The following is a 16,898-nucleotide window of genomic DNA, read 5'->3' as shown; positions in this document are numbered from 1 at the left end:
GCCGAATTTCTTCAGCCTCCTGAGGTTGAAGAGGCGCTGCTGCGCCTTCTTCACAACGCTGTCTGTGTGGGTGGACCAATTCAGTTTGTCCGTGATGTGTACACCGAGGAACTTAAAACTTTCCACCTTCTCCACTACTGACCCGTCGATGTGGATAGGGGGGTGCTCCCTCTGCTGTTTCCTGAAGTCCACAATCATCTCCTTTGTTTTGTTGACGTTGAGTGTGAGGTTATTTTCCTGACACCACACTCCGAGGGCCCTCACCTCCTCCCTGTAGGCCGTCTCGTCGTTGTTGGTAATCAAGCCTACCACTGTAGTGTCATCCGCAAACTTGATGATTGAGTTGGAGGCGTGCATGGCCACGCAGTCGTGGGTGAACAGGGAGTACAGGAGAGGGCTCAGAACGCACCCTTGTGGGGCCCCAGTGTTGAGGATCAGCGGGGTGGAGATGTTGTTACCTACCCTCACCACCTGGGGGCGGCCCGTCAGGAAGTCCAGGACCCAGTTGCACAGGGCGGGGTCGAGACCCAGGGTCTCGAGCTTGATGACGAGTTTGGAGGGTACTATGGTGTTAAATGCTGAGCTGTAATCGATGAACAGCATTCTCACATGGGTATTCCTCTTGTCCAGATGGGTTAGGGCAGTGTGCAGTGTGGTTGCGATTGCGTCGTCTGTGGACCTATTGGGTCGGTAAGCAAATTGGAGTGGGTCTAGGGTGTCCGGTAGGGTGGAGGTGATATGGTCCTTGACTAGTCTCTCAAAGCACTTCATGATGACGGAAGTGAGTGCTACGGGGCGGTAGTCGTTTAGCTCAGTTACCTTAGCTTTCTTGGGAACAGGAACAATGGTGGCCCTCTTGAAGCATGTGGGAACAGCAGACTGGGATAAGGATTGATTGAATATGTCCGTAAACACACCAGCCAGCTGGTCTGCGCATGCTCTGAGGACGCGGCTGGGAATGCCGTCTGGGCCTGCAGCCTTGCGAGGGTTAACACGTTTAAATGTTTTACTCACCTCGGCTGCAGTGAAGGAGAGCCCGCAGGTTTTGGTAGGGGGCCGTGTCAGTGGCACTGTATTGTCCTCAAAGCGGGCAAAAAAGTTGTTTAGCCTGTCTGGGAGCAAGACATCCTGGTCCGCGACGGGGCTGGTTTTCTTTTTGTAATCCGTGATTGACTGTAGACCCTGCCACATACCTCTTGTGTCTGAGCTGTTGAATTGCGACTCGATTTTGTCTCTGTACTGGGACTTAGCCTGTTTGATTGCCTTGCGGAGAGAATAGCTACACTGTTTGTATTCGGTCATGCTTCCGGTCACCTTGCCCTGGTTAAAAGCAGTGGTTCGCGCTTTCAGTTTCACGCGAATGCTGCCGTCAATCCACGGTTTCTGGTTTGGGAATGTTTTAATCGTTGCTGTGGGTACGACATCGTCAATGCACTTCCTAATGAACTCGCTCACCGAATCAGCATATTCGTCAATATTGTTGTTGGACGCAATGCGGAACATATTCCAATCCGCGTGATCGAAGCAGTCTTGAAGCGTGGATTCAGATTGGTCGGACCAGCGTTGAACAGACCTGAGCGCGGGAGCTTGTTGTTTTAGTTTCTGTTTGTAGGCTGGAATCAACAAAATGGAGTCGTGGTCAGCTTTTCCGAAAGGGGGGCGGGGGAGGGCCTTATATGCGTCGCGGAAATTAGTATAACAATGATCTAGGGTTTTTCCAGCCCTGGTAGCACAATCGATATGCTGATAGAATTTAGGGAGTTTTGTTTTTAGATTAGCCTTGTTAAAATCCCCAGCTACGATGAATGCAGCCTCAGGGTGTGTGGTTTCCAGTTTACAAAGAGTCAGATAAAGTTCGTTCAGGGCCATCGATGTGTCTGCTTGGGGGTGAATATATACGGCTGTGATTATGATTGAAGAGAATTCCCTTGGTAGATAATGCGGTCGACATTTGATTGTGAGGAGTTCTAGATCAGGTGAACAGAATGACTTGAGTTCCTGTGTGTTGTTATGATGATCACACCACGTCTCGTTAATCATAAGGCATACCCCCCCGCCCCTCTTCTTACCAGAAAGATGTTTGTTTCTGTCGGCGCGATGCATGAAGAAACCAGCTGGCTGCACCGACTCCGTTAGCGTCTCTTGAGTTAGCCATGTTTCCGTGAAGCAGAGCACGTTGCAATCCCTGATGTCTCTCTGGAATGCTACCCGTGCTCGGATTTCATCAACCTTATTGTCAAGAGACTGGACATTGGCGAGTAGTATGCTAGGGAGTGGAGCGCGATGTGCCCGTCTCCGAAGCCTGACCACGAGACCGCCTCGTTTGCCCCTTTTACGGCGTCGCACAGGGTCGCCGGCTGGGATCAGATCCATTGTATTGGGTGGAAGGCAAAACACTGGATCCGTTTCGGGAAAGTCATATTCCTGGTAGGAACGATGATGAGTTGACGTTAATCGTATATTCAGTAGTTCCTCCCGACTGTATGTAATGAAACCTAAGATTACCTGGGGTACCGATGTAAGAAATAACACATAAAAAAACAAAATACTGCATATTTTCCAAGGAACGCGAAGCGAGGCGGCCATCTCTTTTCGGCGCCGGAACAATATCCTATTGTGTACCTATTGTGTTCCAGTGTACCTATGATGGTGTCCTTTGACAGCTCTTTGGTCTTGGCCATAGTGGAGTTTGGAGTGTGACTGTTTGAGGTTGTGGACAGGTGTCTTTTATACTGATAACAAGTTTAAACAGGTGCCATTAATACAGGTAACGAGTGGAGGACAGAGGAGCCTCTTAAAGAAGAAGTTACAGGTCTGTGAGAGCCAGAAATCTTGCTTGTTTGTAGGTGACCAAATACTTATTTTCCACCATAATTTGCAAATAAATTCATTAAAAATCCTACAATGTGATTTTCTGGAATTTTTTTTCTCATTTTGTCTGTCATAGTTGAAGTGTACCTATGATGAAAATTACAGGCCTCTCTCATCTTTTTAAGTGGGAGAACTTGCACAATTGGTGGCTGACTAAATACTTTTTGCCCCACTGTACCTGTGATAATCTGAAGGACTCAAAAGGGCCACTAGATGTCTTTTAGAGAGATTACATAAAATCCTTGAAAGACACAACATGTCTGGTAGTTTACTGGTGAACTCTGAACGTTCCCAGTAATATAGCCTGCAACGCTACACGTGACAAACTGCCTTTATTGGATGGTCTGAGATGCAGTGACATCATACAGGTTGAATGTCTCTGAAACAGACATAAAAGCTACATACAAAGTGGACTGTGGGTCCTTTGAGGCTTATGTAATGTTGATAGGAATTTTCTAAAACACACACATGCTTGCAGGATTTTTCATAAATGTCTGAAATGTCTATGATATAGAATATTTCAGAGCAGAATCCTATTCTGATACCCGCAGGTCTTGTTTCTCATGACCTGGACAATGAACTGTGACATGAACCACCAATCACACAAAATCTTGACTGATTTAATCGTTGTGTTCTGTAAGAGTTACAAGTTCACAGGAAAAATTTGAGGCATAGTTTTTTGGGGGGATAAATATCTCATATTTATTTAGACTTCAGTTATTACTGACTTAAGAACAGGTCAATAAAATAGTAATGAGCGCATTTGCCCCTCAAACTAACACAGCAATAGGTAATCCTGCATAATAAGAGGACATATTAAAATGGGCAACTTTACGGTCAGGCAGAATAAACAACACCAGCTGACATGTACACATAACCCGTTTGGTTTTTGAAATGCTACATTCAGGTGCAATGAGGTTCTACATTCAGCATGTGTGGCAAACAAACTTAAATGCTATTCCAACCCAAATAGACATGATTAAGACTGTAGGTCCATTGACTGTGTGCATTACAGCATGTGATCCTTTTAGCGGAATGGAGTTGGAGACTGGCAACAGAATTTGCTTGTTGTTCTTAAAACGAGTTGGGTAGGTAACTACAGCAGCAAACACGGATAGTCTCAAGGCTGACCTTTCTGTTGATGTAATGGAAGCCTCCTGATCTTGATCCCGACGACCTGCTCCAAGACTAAGAGAGGTTGTAATCGAATGAGAGGTTGGAGGTCAACTCGTGTTAGATACATGCCAAGGCTCCCTCCTGAAACATGGCCTCTTCTCTAGATAACCTCTGGTACAGAATGTGAGGATCCTGACAGTAGAGCTTTGCTACAAGTTAGATGATTTCCTCCCAACACTCCAAGTCTATTTCCATGCAATGTGTTTAGCCCCACTGAGCATTGCTTTTAGAAGTTTATAATGACAGACGTGTCCCAATTATGTTAAACACAAATAGAGTTGTCAGGTACAACTCTACATAAGCATCATGACTACTGTCATTCAATTAGTAGCCTAATCATTTTTGCAAAATCACAGTTGCATCGTCTTGTTATGTACAGTAAATGAAAGAACAACAATCTTAGCTTTTCTCATACTTTTTCGTGCATGTTGAGGATCACTCCAAAATCGCATCCTCCTCATGAGCAACAACAATGGATGTACATTTAGTTCCTTCATGGAGAACAACAATGGGTCCCCAGAATAAATTCTGTGGAGGAGTCTTAATTAGATTTCAGATAATTAAAGAGGGCGATGAGGCCTCCTTCCAGCACCTCTTTGATTTGCTTCTGCAAGGGGTTCTGCATGATGTGGAGCCCCTTATCCAGAGGGTGGTAGGCCAGCTTCTCCAGCCTGCTGAGCTGGTGCATCTCCTGGGGCACGTTCTGGATGTCGTTGAAGTCCACGTTGAGCAGCTCCAGCCGCGTCAGGCAGCAGATCATCTTGGGCAGCGAGTGGATCTCGTTCCCCTCCACGATGAGGATCTTGAGCTCCACCAGTGCCGCGATGCTCTCGGCGATGCACTCCAGCCTGTTGCAGGCCAGGTGGAGGAATACCAGTCTCTTCATGGTGTAGACGCAGCCGGGGATGTGAACAATTTTGTTGTGGCTGAGATTGAGCTTCCTCAGGCAGGTCAGGTTGGCGCAGGAGGCAGGGAGGCCAGATATCTCGTTGTTGGCCAGGCTGAGGACCTCCAGCCTGGTGCAGTTGCCCAGCTCCTCTGGAACCTCGGTCAGTTGGTTGCGGTAGCAGAACAGGACGCGGAGGTGTCTGAGCTGGCCGATCTCTGGGGGCAGGCTGGTCAGCTGGTTTCCCCACAGGTTGAGGACCACCAGGTTGCTGAGGATGCTAAGGGCGGGGGGCAGAGTCCGCAGGCAGTTCAACGACAGATTGAGCTTCTCGAGCTCCGTCAGCTCCCACAGTTCCTTGGGGGGTTCCTTGAGGCCGCGGCGGGCCAGGCTCAGTATGCTGTAGCCCCACTGTTTGTACGCATGGTTGCGGATCCGCTCTGCCGACGTCAAGCTGTCCTCACGACCGGCACTCTTCCTCACCTGCCTCTTCCTCTCCTCTTCCTTGGACTGCTTGTGTCCCATTGGTGCTCCTTCAGCAGGATTACCAATGTCAAGACAACAAGACGCTCAAGAGCATTACCCAGAAGCACTAGCCACAAAACATCCTAAACCAATAGGGTGGAGAGCGACAGACAAGCAGCTTTGAACAGTGCTGGAACGGTCGACAGTCAACAGAGGAACTGTGTACATGCTCACTTAGTGTGTGTCGGATGTGAAATGCTGCTGGATATCGACCCTGGAAGTGCTGGCCAAGTGTAGCGGAGTGTCGCAGAGCAGTAAAGACGTGTGTTTGTCAAGGGGACTGATTTGAGAAATGTGTGCTGACAAGAGGGGAGGGAGCAGGGGGCTGAAATCAACTCCAGCCCACACAGACTGGATAGCAACACCCGACCCCAGCCACACTGACTAAGTCAACCCCCCCCCTCCAGCACCAACCACATCCCTCCACCCCCTTCAGCTGCTCCTGTCACTTGTGCGCTCCGGCCTGGGCGATAACTAACCTTGATTGCGCAGAGGGCGCAAGGATGGAGGCCCATGCCGCCCAACACACAAACCTTGACCCTGAATGGTGTTATTCATTCGAACGACTACCACATAAATGACCTCAATCCCCTTCAAACGGTGGTGTTTGACTACCATACTGTCATTGGCTTCATCGTGGGATCAATTTGTTCTTGTCACGAACCTACTGTATCCTCTTACACCAAGCATACATCAAGACGGTTATACATGAGTCTATTTATAACCACAACCGTGGTCAAAACAAAACACCCTTTGTGGAAATGCTATCAGTGTGTTATACAATATCATTTCCTTTTTAGATCTCTCTTTCTCCTTCTAGCGTCTCTTAACACTTGTTATTTATAGCTCTCTTAGATACACAGATAGTCAGGATTATATTTTATAATGGCAGACGGTGTTGCTTCATGTCTCCTAAATGTATTGGCTCCATTACCTTTGTGCCTTCCCCATGTCTTTTCATTAGTTCACACAGGTTAGATGGCGTTTGGGATGTGAATTAAGCAGCCATGGAGAGGCTCTCAAAAAAGAAGAAGTTCTTGAGGGGTTACTGATTGTATGAGACACAAGTTGTCACGACTTCCACCGAAGGTGGCTCCTCTTACTGTTCGGGCGGCGCTCGGCGGTCGTCGTCACCGGTCTACTAGCTGCCGCCGATCCCTTTTCCCTTTTCTGTTGGTTTTGTCTTATTGGTTACACCTGTTTCTTGTTTAGGTTTTTAGTTGGGCTATTTAAGGCGGTAAGGCCCGCCTGCTCATTGTGCAGGCTTATTTTTCCTCTGTGTATGTTTGTGGTAGTGCGTTTCCCTTTGTTTTTCCTCCGGACTGGTTGGGTCCTGGTTTTGGGCCGGTCTTGTATGTGCGCCCGGTATTGTCGTATTTTTTTTCTTCTCTGTGCCGGAATAAAACATTGTTCTGTACCTTCTGCTTCCTGCGCCTGACTCCGCACCCACTACGCCTTAAGTGCGTTACACAAGTGGACAAATCAATCAAATCAAATTGTATTAGTCACATGCTTTGTAAACAACTGGTGTAGACTAACAGGATTTTGGTATATCTTTTTTTTTTACATGTGATGTCATGGAGTCAACGTGGAAAACTGATTGGATTTGCAAACGTAAGGGAATTTATAGTATTTTTTTCACCCAACTTTTAAGCTAAATCCAATGTCATGGTGAAAAGTCAAATTCACTTTAGTTGAACACTCAACCAAATGTAAATCAAAAATAGACATTGAACTGACTGTCTGTGCCCAGTGGAATTAGTCTAAATATCAGACTGGGTCCTGCCGTCGTTTTAGATGCCATTGGAGACCTGTAAAGCACTTGACACCACAATGCTGTACTGTACCAATCAGCTTTCTATAGGCTTACAAAATGCATGTTTGAGGAATGCATGCTTTAAATCAAACCATGGTTTGGGTTATTTTCTTTCACTCAGTGTGTGTCAAAAGCTCAAAGGACCCGGGTACCGGTGTTAGTGGAATTCCTCGGGTAACGCAACTCACTTAACAACTTGACCCACAAACTGAGTGCCTCATTCAGCCTAAAAATATACCCCCTTAGCCCCCCACGTCCACCTCCTCCCCCTCAAACCAAAACAGATGTGTAAAAAATAAACTAATTTGACTTACTGACTTTTAATCCCTGCAGTTGAACAAGGCAGTCTACTGTCTGAATACACCGCCAGCTGAACTAGTAAAGCAAGGTGTCGGGGCTAAGGCGACTCTATATGGACTGTACTCATGTTAATATGTAGGTCATGTTCATCCATTAATACCTAATCCAGTGACTACAGTTTAAGATGATCAGTCACAACTTTACCGTTTTTTATTTTTATTCCTAGATGAGAAAACGGCGGATACCAGTTTCCGATTTAATTTCACCACATTCACTATCACTTAAATGATCAATCATCAGATCAACTCAATCAGATTACACTGTGCTGAAACAACAACAACATCGCTGTCTATATCCCAAAAAAATTATTTTTAGTTTATGCCATGAAAGTACTAGCAGTGTGCAGGTAGGGTCCTGTATCGACGCAGAGTGACAGTGAGAGACAGGTGCTGGAGCCTTATCACACAGACCCATGGGCTGTCGTTGGGCATTGTGCAACTGATAACCCCGGGATGCCCCCTCTCTGATGGAAAAAAAGCAGGACGGATTATTCCCGGCCCTGGGGAATCCTGTGATCAGAGGCGGATCATGGTTTTCCCTAGGGGAGGATTTTGGAAGAAGCAGCACCCCATTCCCTGGCTCCTGGCTCCGATTGGAGAGACTGAAATAAACTATGTCACCAGACGAGAGATTGGTCTCTCTAAAAGTATTATTCATGCATGGTTTATGTTGGTGGCGTACGACCACATGGATTGTCACTAGTTACCACAGCCACAAAGTCAAAATTAGGGTTAAGGTTAGGTTTTAAAATGAGATTTTAAGAAGATAGAAATTGTAGAAATAGGTGGGGTTTATGCCTTTGTGGCTGTGGTAACTAGTAGTGACGACCTCGTACATGCCGGGATCAGATTACCCATCATCACTGGCGGCTAATCACAAACTACCCCGTTCCGCCGTTTTTATCCGGCGAAAGAGATAAAAGACGAGGAAGAGCGGATTATGTTGTCGGAAGTTATGAATGCCAATTATCCACGTGCAGTGTCTTGACTGTGGACCTCATTTGCATAGGTTTCCTTGCCAAGGTTGGGGGAAAGTTTGGTTGTTGCTTTGTGTTTCTGGGATTTGGAGATTGGTCATGCATTCACAAGCAAGCAGAGTTGGCTACTAAACAGCTTCTGTGTTTGAACCCTAGGGCTTGCCTTCTGGTGAGACGAAGACCTGATGAGAAATACAAATGAGTCTGAGGAAGACGGCAAGAGGAGAGTGTCAAGGCCAAGTAGTGAGAAGAAAGTCAAGCAAGCAAACTTGAGGTTGCCATAGTCGACCAGTCTTTCTACATTAAAGCTGAGGGCCACGAGAGGCGAAACAGCGACACTGGCTGCCCCAGGCACATTTGTTCTTGTTTTTGTTTTAAGGAAATGAGCATCTGTCATCTGTTTAATAGGGAACGGACATAGAACGAGACAGGACAGCGTCAGCACACGGGTAACACAGACAAATTACAATCAATGCAGCAGCGGGGAACAGAGCAGGGGAACTGACAAATAGAGGGGAGGTAATAAACAGGTGATTGGGTGAGTCCAGGTAAGTCCAATATTGCTGATGTGTGTGACGAGGGAAGGCAGGTGTGCGTAAATGATGGAGGCAGGAGTGCGTAAAACAGGGCAGCCTGACTCCCTCAAGCGCCAGGGGGGAAGAGCGGGAGCAGGCGTGACAGCATCCTGCCCTGCCGGTGAAAGTAGAACATAGGGGAGACTGAGGGCAATTGTAGCATATTGAATTTCTCCAAACAGAAACAAGCTACAGTGATGAAACACACAGTACATTCCCATCTTGGTTCTCTCCAATGCATGAAAAGTTACAGTGAAATATCTCACAATTAGCGCGTTTTATGGGCAAATGTTAGTTTTTTAGGGGTGAAAGTGTTTTTTTCCCACCAGCTGTATTGTTTGTATACTGCCCTGAGCATTAATGTCCAATAATTCAAACTAGCATCATTTTCATCACTATCTGTTGGTTGAACATTGACAGAAATTAAGTATCACTAGTCTCTTGTTATGCACAATAGGTGTTGTGTTGGCAGTTGTGGGCAATTGTAATGACCCTGAGCCAAGCAGCCAGATCATGAAAACAACTGATTTGAGCTTTAAGATTGAATGAATTATACATGGATTATACAAATAGTCATTTTAAATAGCCTTGAAGTTCTGTAGAGTGCCAAAGAAGTTGTAAACAGATATAATCTGGACATCATCAGACTATTGAGATGTTTGAGAGGAACCGAATGGCCATGCTAAAACATGGGTGTTACTGTAATAATCAGTTACACATAGCTACGTAGAAATACTCATATTTTGTGCAAAATCATTGCATATGTCTATGATAATTCATGAACATGAATGTTTTTTAAGTGAATGTATTTGGTTTATTTTTTAGATGTTATATTTGACCCCAGCTAGTGTTACAATTGCCCCTGAAACTGAGGCAAATGTAATGTCTGGACTTCGGATTAAAATCAATATTGTGAAACGACCGTCTTACGTACAGACATATAAATGGAATGAATGATTATGAGACAGATGTAAGTTTCTTACATTTAAAAAAATGGCTGTCCTAGTTCAAGTGGTCTCTGAGCAATAGAGTAAAATACAAAAACTGTTACAATAGCCCCTGGTTATTCTACCAGGTTTTATGGTAATGGAGGGTAATTATGTCTCGCCATCTTCCATTTTACTTTTTTCTCCAGTCAGCGTCTTTTGGCCTTATGCCAAAAGCCTGTAGTAATTTGTCGGGTTACACTCTGAGTAGACACAAACATAAACTGAAAACAGGACTGTATTACCTGGACATGTGAGTATTGATCAAATCAATGAAGTGATCAATAAATAGTACAGCCTGTTTTATTATAAATAATAATAATAATAAATAAATAATAATAAAATAATAAGAACATTATTTTTGGTGTTGATCCTAGTGGTTGTACTGTTGTGCCAATGGGTCTTAGTTCCTGTAATGGCTCAGAGTCTCCGGGTAAATGTATATTTTCAATTTTCCACAGCCTCCTATGACTTCAATTATATATTCCGTATTCAACAGGGGACTATTTAATATCTGAAATGTAATTTGTTCATCTATCTCTGCAGCCGGAACAAGTGGCAAATATAATGCTTAAACTCACCCACAAAAAAATAATGTGGACATAGAGTGGAACAATATGATGAATAGGTAGGAGGATATCAACCCCACAGGCTATTACACAACATAAAGATGCCATTTGTAATGTTCCCTGAGAGGTGGTGGGGGAAGGTGACGTATGACCACAGTATACGGTTAATGCAGTTACAAAGTACCCAAATCAGGTTTGGGCTGCTGAAACAGCATCTGAGGATAAAAAACAATTGCGCTTCTGACAACAGGCGCTCTCCATGATGAAGTACTGCTGTGCAGCCTAACTAGGCCCCACCTGGGGAGAGACACACATTACAAACACAGCAGAGCATAGAGCCTCACCAGAGAGTGAAGGTAGATAGATGTACTGTGTTTTACCACTATTCATTATATTGATCTGTCTCTGTTTATCTGTCTCCCTGCCTATCTGTCTATCTGTTTATCTGTCTGCCTATCTGTCTGCCTAGCTGTCTATCTGTCTGTTTATCTGTCTGCCTATCTGTCTATCTGTCTATCTTCCTGCCTATCTATCTGCTTATCTGTCTGCCTATCTGCCTATCTATCTGTTTATCTGTCTGCCTGCCTATCTGTTTATCTGTTTATCTGTCTGCCTATCTGTCTATCTGTCTATCTTCCTGCCTATATATCTGCCTATCTGTCTGCCTATCTGCCTATCTATCTGTTTATCTGTCTGCCTGCCTATCTGTTTATCTGTTTATCTGTCTGCCTATCTGTCTATCTGTCTATCTTCCTGCCTATCTATCTGTTTATCTGTCTGCCTATCTTTCTATCTGTCTGCCTAGCTGTCTATCTATCTGTCTGTCTATCTGTCTGTCTGCCAATCTCTCTCTCTCTCTCTCTCTCTCTCTCTCTCTCTCTCTCTCTCTCTCTCTCTCTCTCTCTCTCTCTCTCTCTCTCTCTCTCTCTCTCTCTTGCTCTCTCTCTCTCTCTCTCTCTCTCTCAATTCAATTCAATTCAATTCAAGGGGAAACATAAGTTAACATTGCTAAAGCAAGTGAAGTAGATAATATACAAAAGTGAAATAAACAATACAAATTAACAGTAAACATTACACTCACAGAAGTTCCAAAAAAATAAAGACATTACAAATATCATATTAAGTATATATACAGTGTTATAAAAATGTGCAAAAAGTTGAAGTACAAAAGGGAAAATAAATAAACATAAATATGGGTTGTATTTACAATGGTGTTTGTTCTTCACTGGTTGCCCTTTTCTTGTGGCAGCAGGTCACAAATATTGCTGCTGTGATGGCACACTGTGGTATTTCACCCAGTAGATATGGGAGTTTATTAAAACCGGGTTTGTTTTCAAATTCTTTGTGGATCTGTGTAATCTGAGGGAAATATGTGTCTCTAATATGGTCATACATTTGGCAGGAGGTTAGGAAGTGCAGCTCAGTTTCCACCTCATTTTGATGGCAGTGTGCACATAGCCTGTCTTCTCTTGAGAGCCAGGTCTGCCTACGGTGGCCTTTCTCAATAGCAAGGCTATGCTCACTGAGTCTGTACATAGTCAAAGCTTTCCTTAAGTTTCGGTCAATCACAGTGGTCAGGTATTCTGACACTATGTACTCTATGTTTAGGGCCAAATAGCCTTCTAGTTCGCTCTGTATTTTAAATAATTATTTCCAATGTGTCAAGTAATTATCTTTTTGTTTTCTCATGATTTGGTTGGGTCTAATTGTGTTTCTCCCCTGGGGCTCTGTGGGGTCTGTTTGTGTTTGTGAACAGAGCCCCAGGACCAGCTTGCTTAGCGGACTCTTCTCCAGGTTCATCTCTCTGTAGGTGATTGCTTTGTTATGGAAGGTTTGGGAATCGCTTCATGTTAGGTGGTTGTAGAATTTAACGGCTCTTTTCTGGATTTTGATAATTAGCGGGTATCGGCCTAATTCTTTTCTGCATGCATTATTTGGTGTTTTACGTTGTACACAGAGGATATTTTTGCAGAATTCTGCATGAAGAGTCTCAATTTGGTGTTTGTCCCACTTCGTGAAATCTTGGTTGGTGAGCGGACCCCAGACCTCACAACCATCCAGGGCAATGGGTTCTATTACTGATTTCAGTATTTTTTGCCAGATCCTAATTGGTATGTCTAATTTTATGTTCCTTTTGATGGCATAGAATGCCTCTCTCTCTCCCTCTCTCTCTCCCTGCCTATCTACAGTTGAAGTCAGAAGTTTACATACACCTTAGCCAAATACTTTTAAACTCAGTTTATCACAATTCCTGACATTTAATCAGAGTAAAAATTTCCTATGTTAGGTCAGTTAGGATCACCACTTTATTTTCAGAATGTGAAATGTCAGAATAATAGTAGAGAGAATGATTTATTTCAGCTTTTATTTCTTTCATCACATTCACAGTGGGTCAGAAGTTTACATACACTCAATTAGTATTTGGTAGCATTGCCTTTAAATTGTTTAACTTGGGTGGTCAAACGTTTCGGGTAGCCTTCCACAAGCTTCCCACAGTAAGTTGGGTGAATTTTGGCCCATTCCTCCTGACAGAGCTGGTGTAACTGAGTCAGGTTTGTAGGCCTCCTTGCTCGCACACGCTTTTTCAGTTCTGCCCACAAATTTTCTATAGGATTGAGGTCAGGGCTTTGTGATAGCCACTCCAATACCTTGACTTTGTTGTCCTTAAGCCATTTTGCCACAACTTTGGAAGTATGCTTGGGGTCATTGTACATTTGGAAGACCCATTTGCGACAAAGCTTTAACTTCCTGACTGATGTCTTGAGATGTTGCTTCAATATATCCACATAATTTTCCTCCCTCATGATGCCATCTATTTTGTGAAGTGCACCAGTCCCTCTTGCAGCAAAGCACCCCCACAACATGATGCTGCCACCCTGTGCTTCACCATTGGGATAGTGTTCTTTGGCTTGCAAGCCTCCCCCTTTTTCCTCCAAACATAATGATGGTCATTATGGCCAAACAGTTCTATTTTTGTTTCATCACACCAGAGGACATTTCTACAAAAAGTACGATCTTTGTCCCCATGTGCAGTTGCAAACTGTAGTCTGGCTTTTTTATGGCAGTTTTGGAGCAGTGGCTTCTTCCTTGCTGAGCGGCCTTTCAGGTTATGTCGATATAGGACTCGTTTTACTGTGGATATAGATATTTTTTTTTACCGGTTTCCTCCAGCATCTTCACAAGGTCCTTTGCTGTTGTTCTGGGATTGATTTGCATTTTTCGCACCAATGTCTCTAGGAGACAGAATGCTTCTCCTTCCTGAGCGGTATGACGGCTGCGTGGTCCCACAGTATTTATACTTGCATACTTTTGTTTGTACAGATGAACGTGGTACTTTCAGGCGTTTGGAAATTGCTCTCAATGATGAACCAGACTTGTGGAGGTCTACAATTTATTTTCTTGAGGTCTTGGCTGATTTCTTTTGATTTTCTCATGATGTCAAGCAAAGAGGCACTGAGTTTGAAGGTAGGCCTTGAAATACATCCACAGGTACACCTCCAATTGACTCAAATGATGTCAATTATCCTATCAGAAGCTTCTAAAGCCATGACATAATTTTCTGGAATTTTCCAAGCTGTTTAAAGGCACAGTCTACTCAGTGTATGTAAACTTCTGACCCACTGGAATTGTGATACAGTGAATTATAAGTGAAATAATCTGTCTGTAAACAATTGTTGGAAAAGTTCCTTGTGTCATGCACAAAGTAGATGTACTAACTGACTTGCCAAAACTATACTTTGTTAACAAGAAATTTGTGGAGTGGTTGAAAAACGAGTTTTAATGACTCCAACCTAAGTGTATGTAAACTTCCGACTTCAACTATATCTGTCTGTCTGTCTGTCTGCCTGCCTGCCTGCCTATCTGTTTATCTGTTTATCTGTCTGCCTGCCTATCTATCTGTTTATCTGTCTGACTGCTTATCTGTCTGCCTGCCTATCTATCTGTTTATCTGTCTGCCTGCCTATCTATCTATATTTGTGTCTGTCTGCCTACCTCTCCCTCTCTGTCTGCCTGCCTGTCTATCTATCTGTTTATCTGTCTGCCTGCCTATCTATCTGTTTATCTGTCTGCCTATCTATCTGTTTATCTGTCTGACTGCTTATTTGTCTATCTATCTATCTATCTATCTATCTATCTATCTATCTATCTATCTATCTATCTATCTATCTATCTATCTATCTATCTATCTATCTATCTATCTATCTATCTATCTATCTATCTATCTATCTATCTATCTATCTATCTAGGCAGCAGGTAGCCTAGCGATTAAGAGCATTAGGCCAGTAACCGAAAGGTTGATGGTTCAAATTCCAGACACGACTAAGTGAAAAATCTGTTGATGTGACCTTGAGCAAGCATTTAAAGGGATACAATTTTTATGTCGCTGTGTGCGATTTGAAGGAAGTTGCATGCTAGGAGATACCCATAGACTTCCATTAATTTTGCGAACGCTAGTTAGCATTGGCTCGCTCATATTGGACACAGAGACATAAAATGTTATCCACGAGTTCATCTGACACTGGCGGAGAAGATTAAAGGCCCAGTATCCCTTTAACCCTAATTGCTCCTGTAAATTGCTCTGGATAAGAGCGTCTGCTAAATGACTAAAATGTAAATGTATCTCTCTCTCTCTCTCTGACTGTCTCTCTGTCTCTCTGCACAAGACTTCCATAATCTCAACCGCCAGCAGCATACCACCCTGCATCCCACTGCTGTCTTGCCTCTGAAGCTAAACAGGGTTGGTCCTGGTTGGTCCCTGCATGGAAGACCAGATTCTGCTGGAAGTGGTGTTGGAGGGCCAGCCGGAGGCACTTTTCCTCTGGTCCCCCCAAAAATAACTGTGTAGGGTGCCGTCTTTCGAATGGGAAGTTAAACTAGTGTCCTGACTCTTTGTGATCACTGAAGATCCCATGGCACTTTTTGTAAGAGTAGTGGTGTTAACCCCATGTCCTGGCTAAATTACTATCATGAACATCTAATCATCCCCGGCATCCAATTGGTTCATTCATCTCTTCTCCCCTGTAACTATTCTCTAGATTGTTGCTGTATATGAGAATGTGTTCTCAGTCAACTTACCTGGTAAAATAAGGGTTCAATAAATGACCTGACAGACATTGTAATCTCTCAGATGAGACAGAGCGTTTGCTCCTGGGGTTGTAACAGTCACTTTAGCCACAGAATTGTATGGCTTGAGGTACCTGGGCTCATTCTGCTCACACACTTCCTGCCCTAGTGCCATTCCATTAGCAGCGGTCTGTGGATTGGTGCCCGTGCCAGGCAGGCAGGACTTCTATCAGAGCAGGGTAATGGTACCAACTGTGAGGATCTGCAAATGGGCTTCAGCTGCTGCTTCCATGGCTAATGGAATAGATGGAAGAGTAGCCTCCTAGCCTCAGCCGGACTCATTATGGCTCTCTGATTCTCTCTAATTGCATCACCCCCCCCCGGACAGAGACAGAGCTAGGGTAGGGACAGATTTGATTAGATTTCAATAAAGAAGACAAGGTAGGGAAAGAGAAAAGAGTCGGATAGACCGTTCTTAAGCTTTTAAAAGTCATGTTGTTCAATGGCTGTCAAGTACTGTTCAATGAATGTCATCATTGAGAAAGGCAACATATCATCCCAAATCACCACAAGATGGCGCAGCAGATCAGAGAAAATAGTTTGATCTTGGTCCGTGTATTTCCTTCAAAACAACTTCCCCTCACACCTAGAAATGAGGACTCACCGTTTCCCTAAACCTGTCCAGCAAGAGTCCAAACCGCTAAAGAAAGCAATGACACCTCAGCCGTTGTGTCCCCTGTGTGGATCCTTGAGAGGCCTAGCGTCACCTAAGCAGTTGCACCATAGCCTTATGATCTCGCCCTCTCAGTTACTAATCTCTGAAGAGCTGACTCTGGCCATTCCTGGTACAGGAGATTCATTCAGGGAACATGACCAGGACACAGAGAGAGACAAGGCCGCATGGAAAGTACATCAACAAGTTGCTCTGGAAACTGAAGACAAAGTCGGTAGGTAATAAAAGTAAGCTGTATCTCTAGGCTACAGTGTTGAGTACTGTATGTCTCAGTGTTGAGTACTGTATGTCTCAGTGTTGAGTTCTGTATGTCTCAGTGTTGAGTACTGTATGTCCCAGTGTTGAGTAATGTATGCCTCAG

The 16,898-nt window shown here is 44.1% G+C and overlaps 1 protein-coding gene across 1 annotated transcript; it reads right to left on the bottom strand.

Annotated features, from left to right (window-relative positions):
- Positions 1-3,469: 3,469 nt before the first annotated feature.
- On the bottom strand, positions 3,470-5,745 carry LOC139582392 (leucine-rich repeat-containing protein 30-like). The gene has a single exon (XM_071412354.1). It carries the CDS (start codon positions 5,456-5,458, stop codon positions 4,589-4,591), a length of 870 nt encoding a protein of 289 aa, XP_071268455.1. The 5' UTR covers positions 5,459-5,745; the 3' UTR covers positions 3,470-4,588.
- Between the last annotated feature and the right edge of the window lie 11,153 nt (positions 5,746-16,898).

The sequence above is a fragment of the Salvelinus alpinus genome, chromosome 8, assembly GCF_045679555.1.
Source record: "Salvelinus alpinus chromosome 8, SLU_Salpinus.1, whole genome shotgun sequence".
Taxonomy (NCBI): domain Eukaryota; kingdom Metazoa; phylum Chordata; class Actinopteri; order Salmoniformes; family Salmonidae; genus Salvelinus; species Salvelinus alpinus.
The sequence above is the reverse complement of the archived record's forward strand: the minus strand, read 5'-3'. Positions and strand labels throughout refer to the sequence as shown.

Excerpts from the sequence above, each read along its gene's own strand:
- LOC139582392 (XM_071412354.1), bottom strand. The coding sequence starts at position 5,458 with ATGGGACACAAGCAGTCCAAGGAAGAGGAGAGGAAGAGGCAGGTGAGG.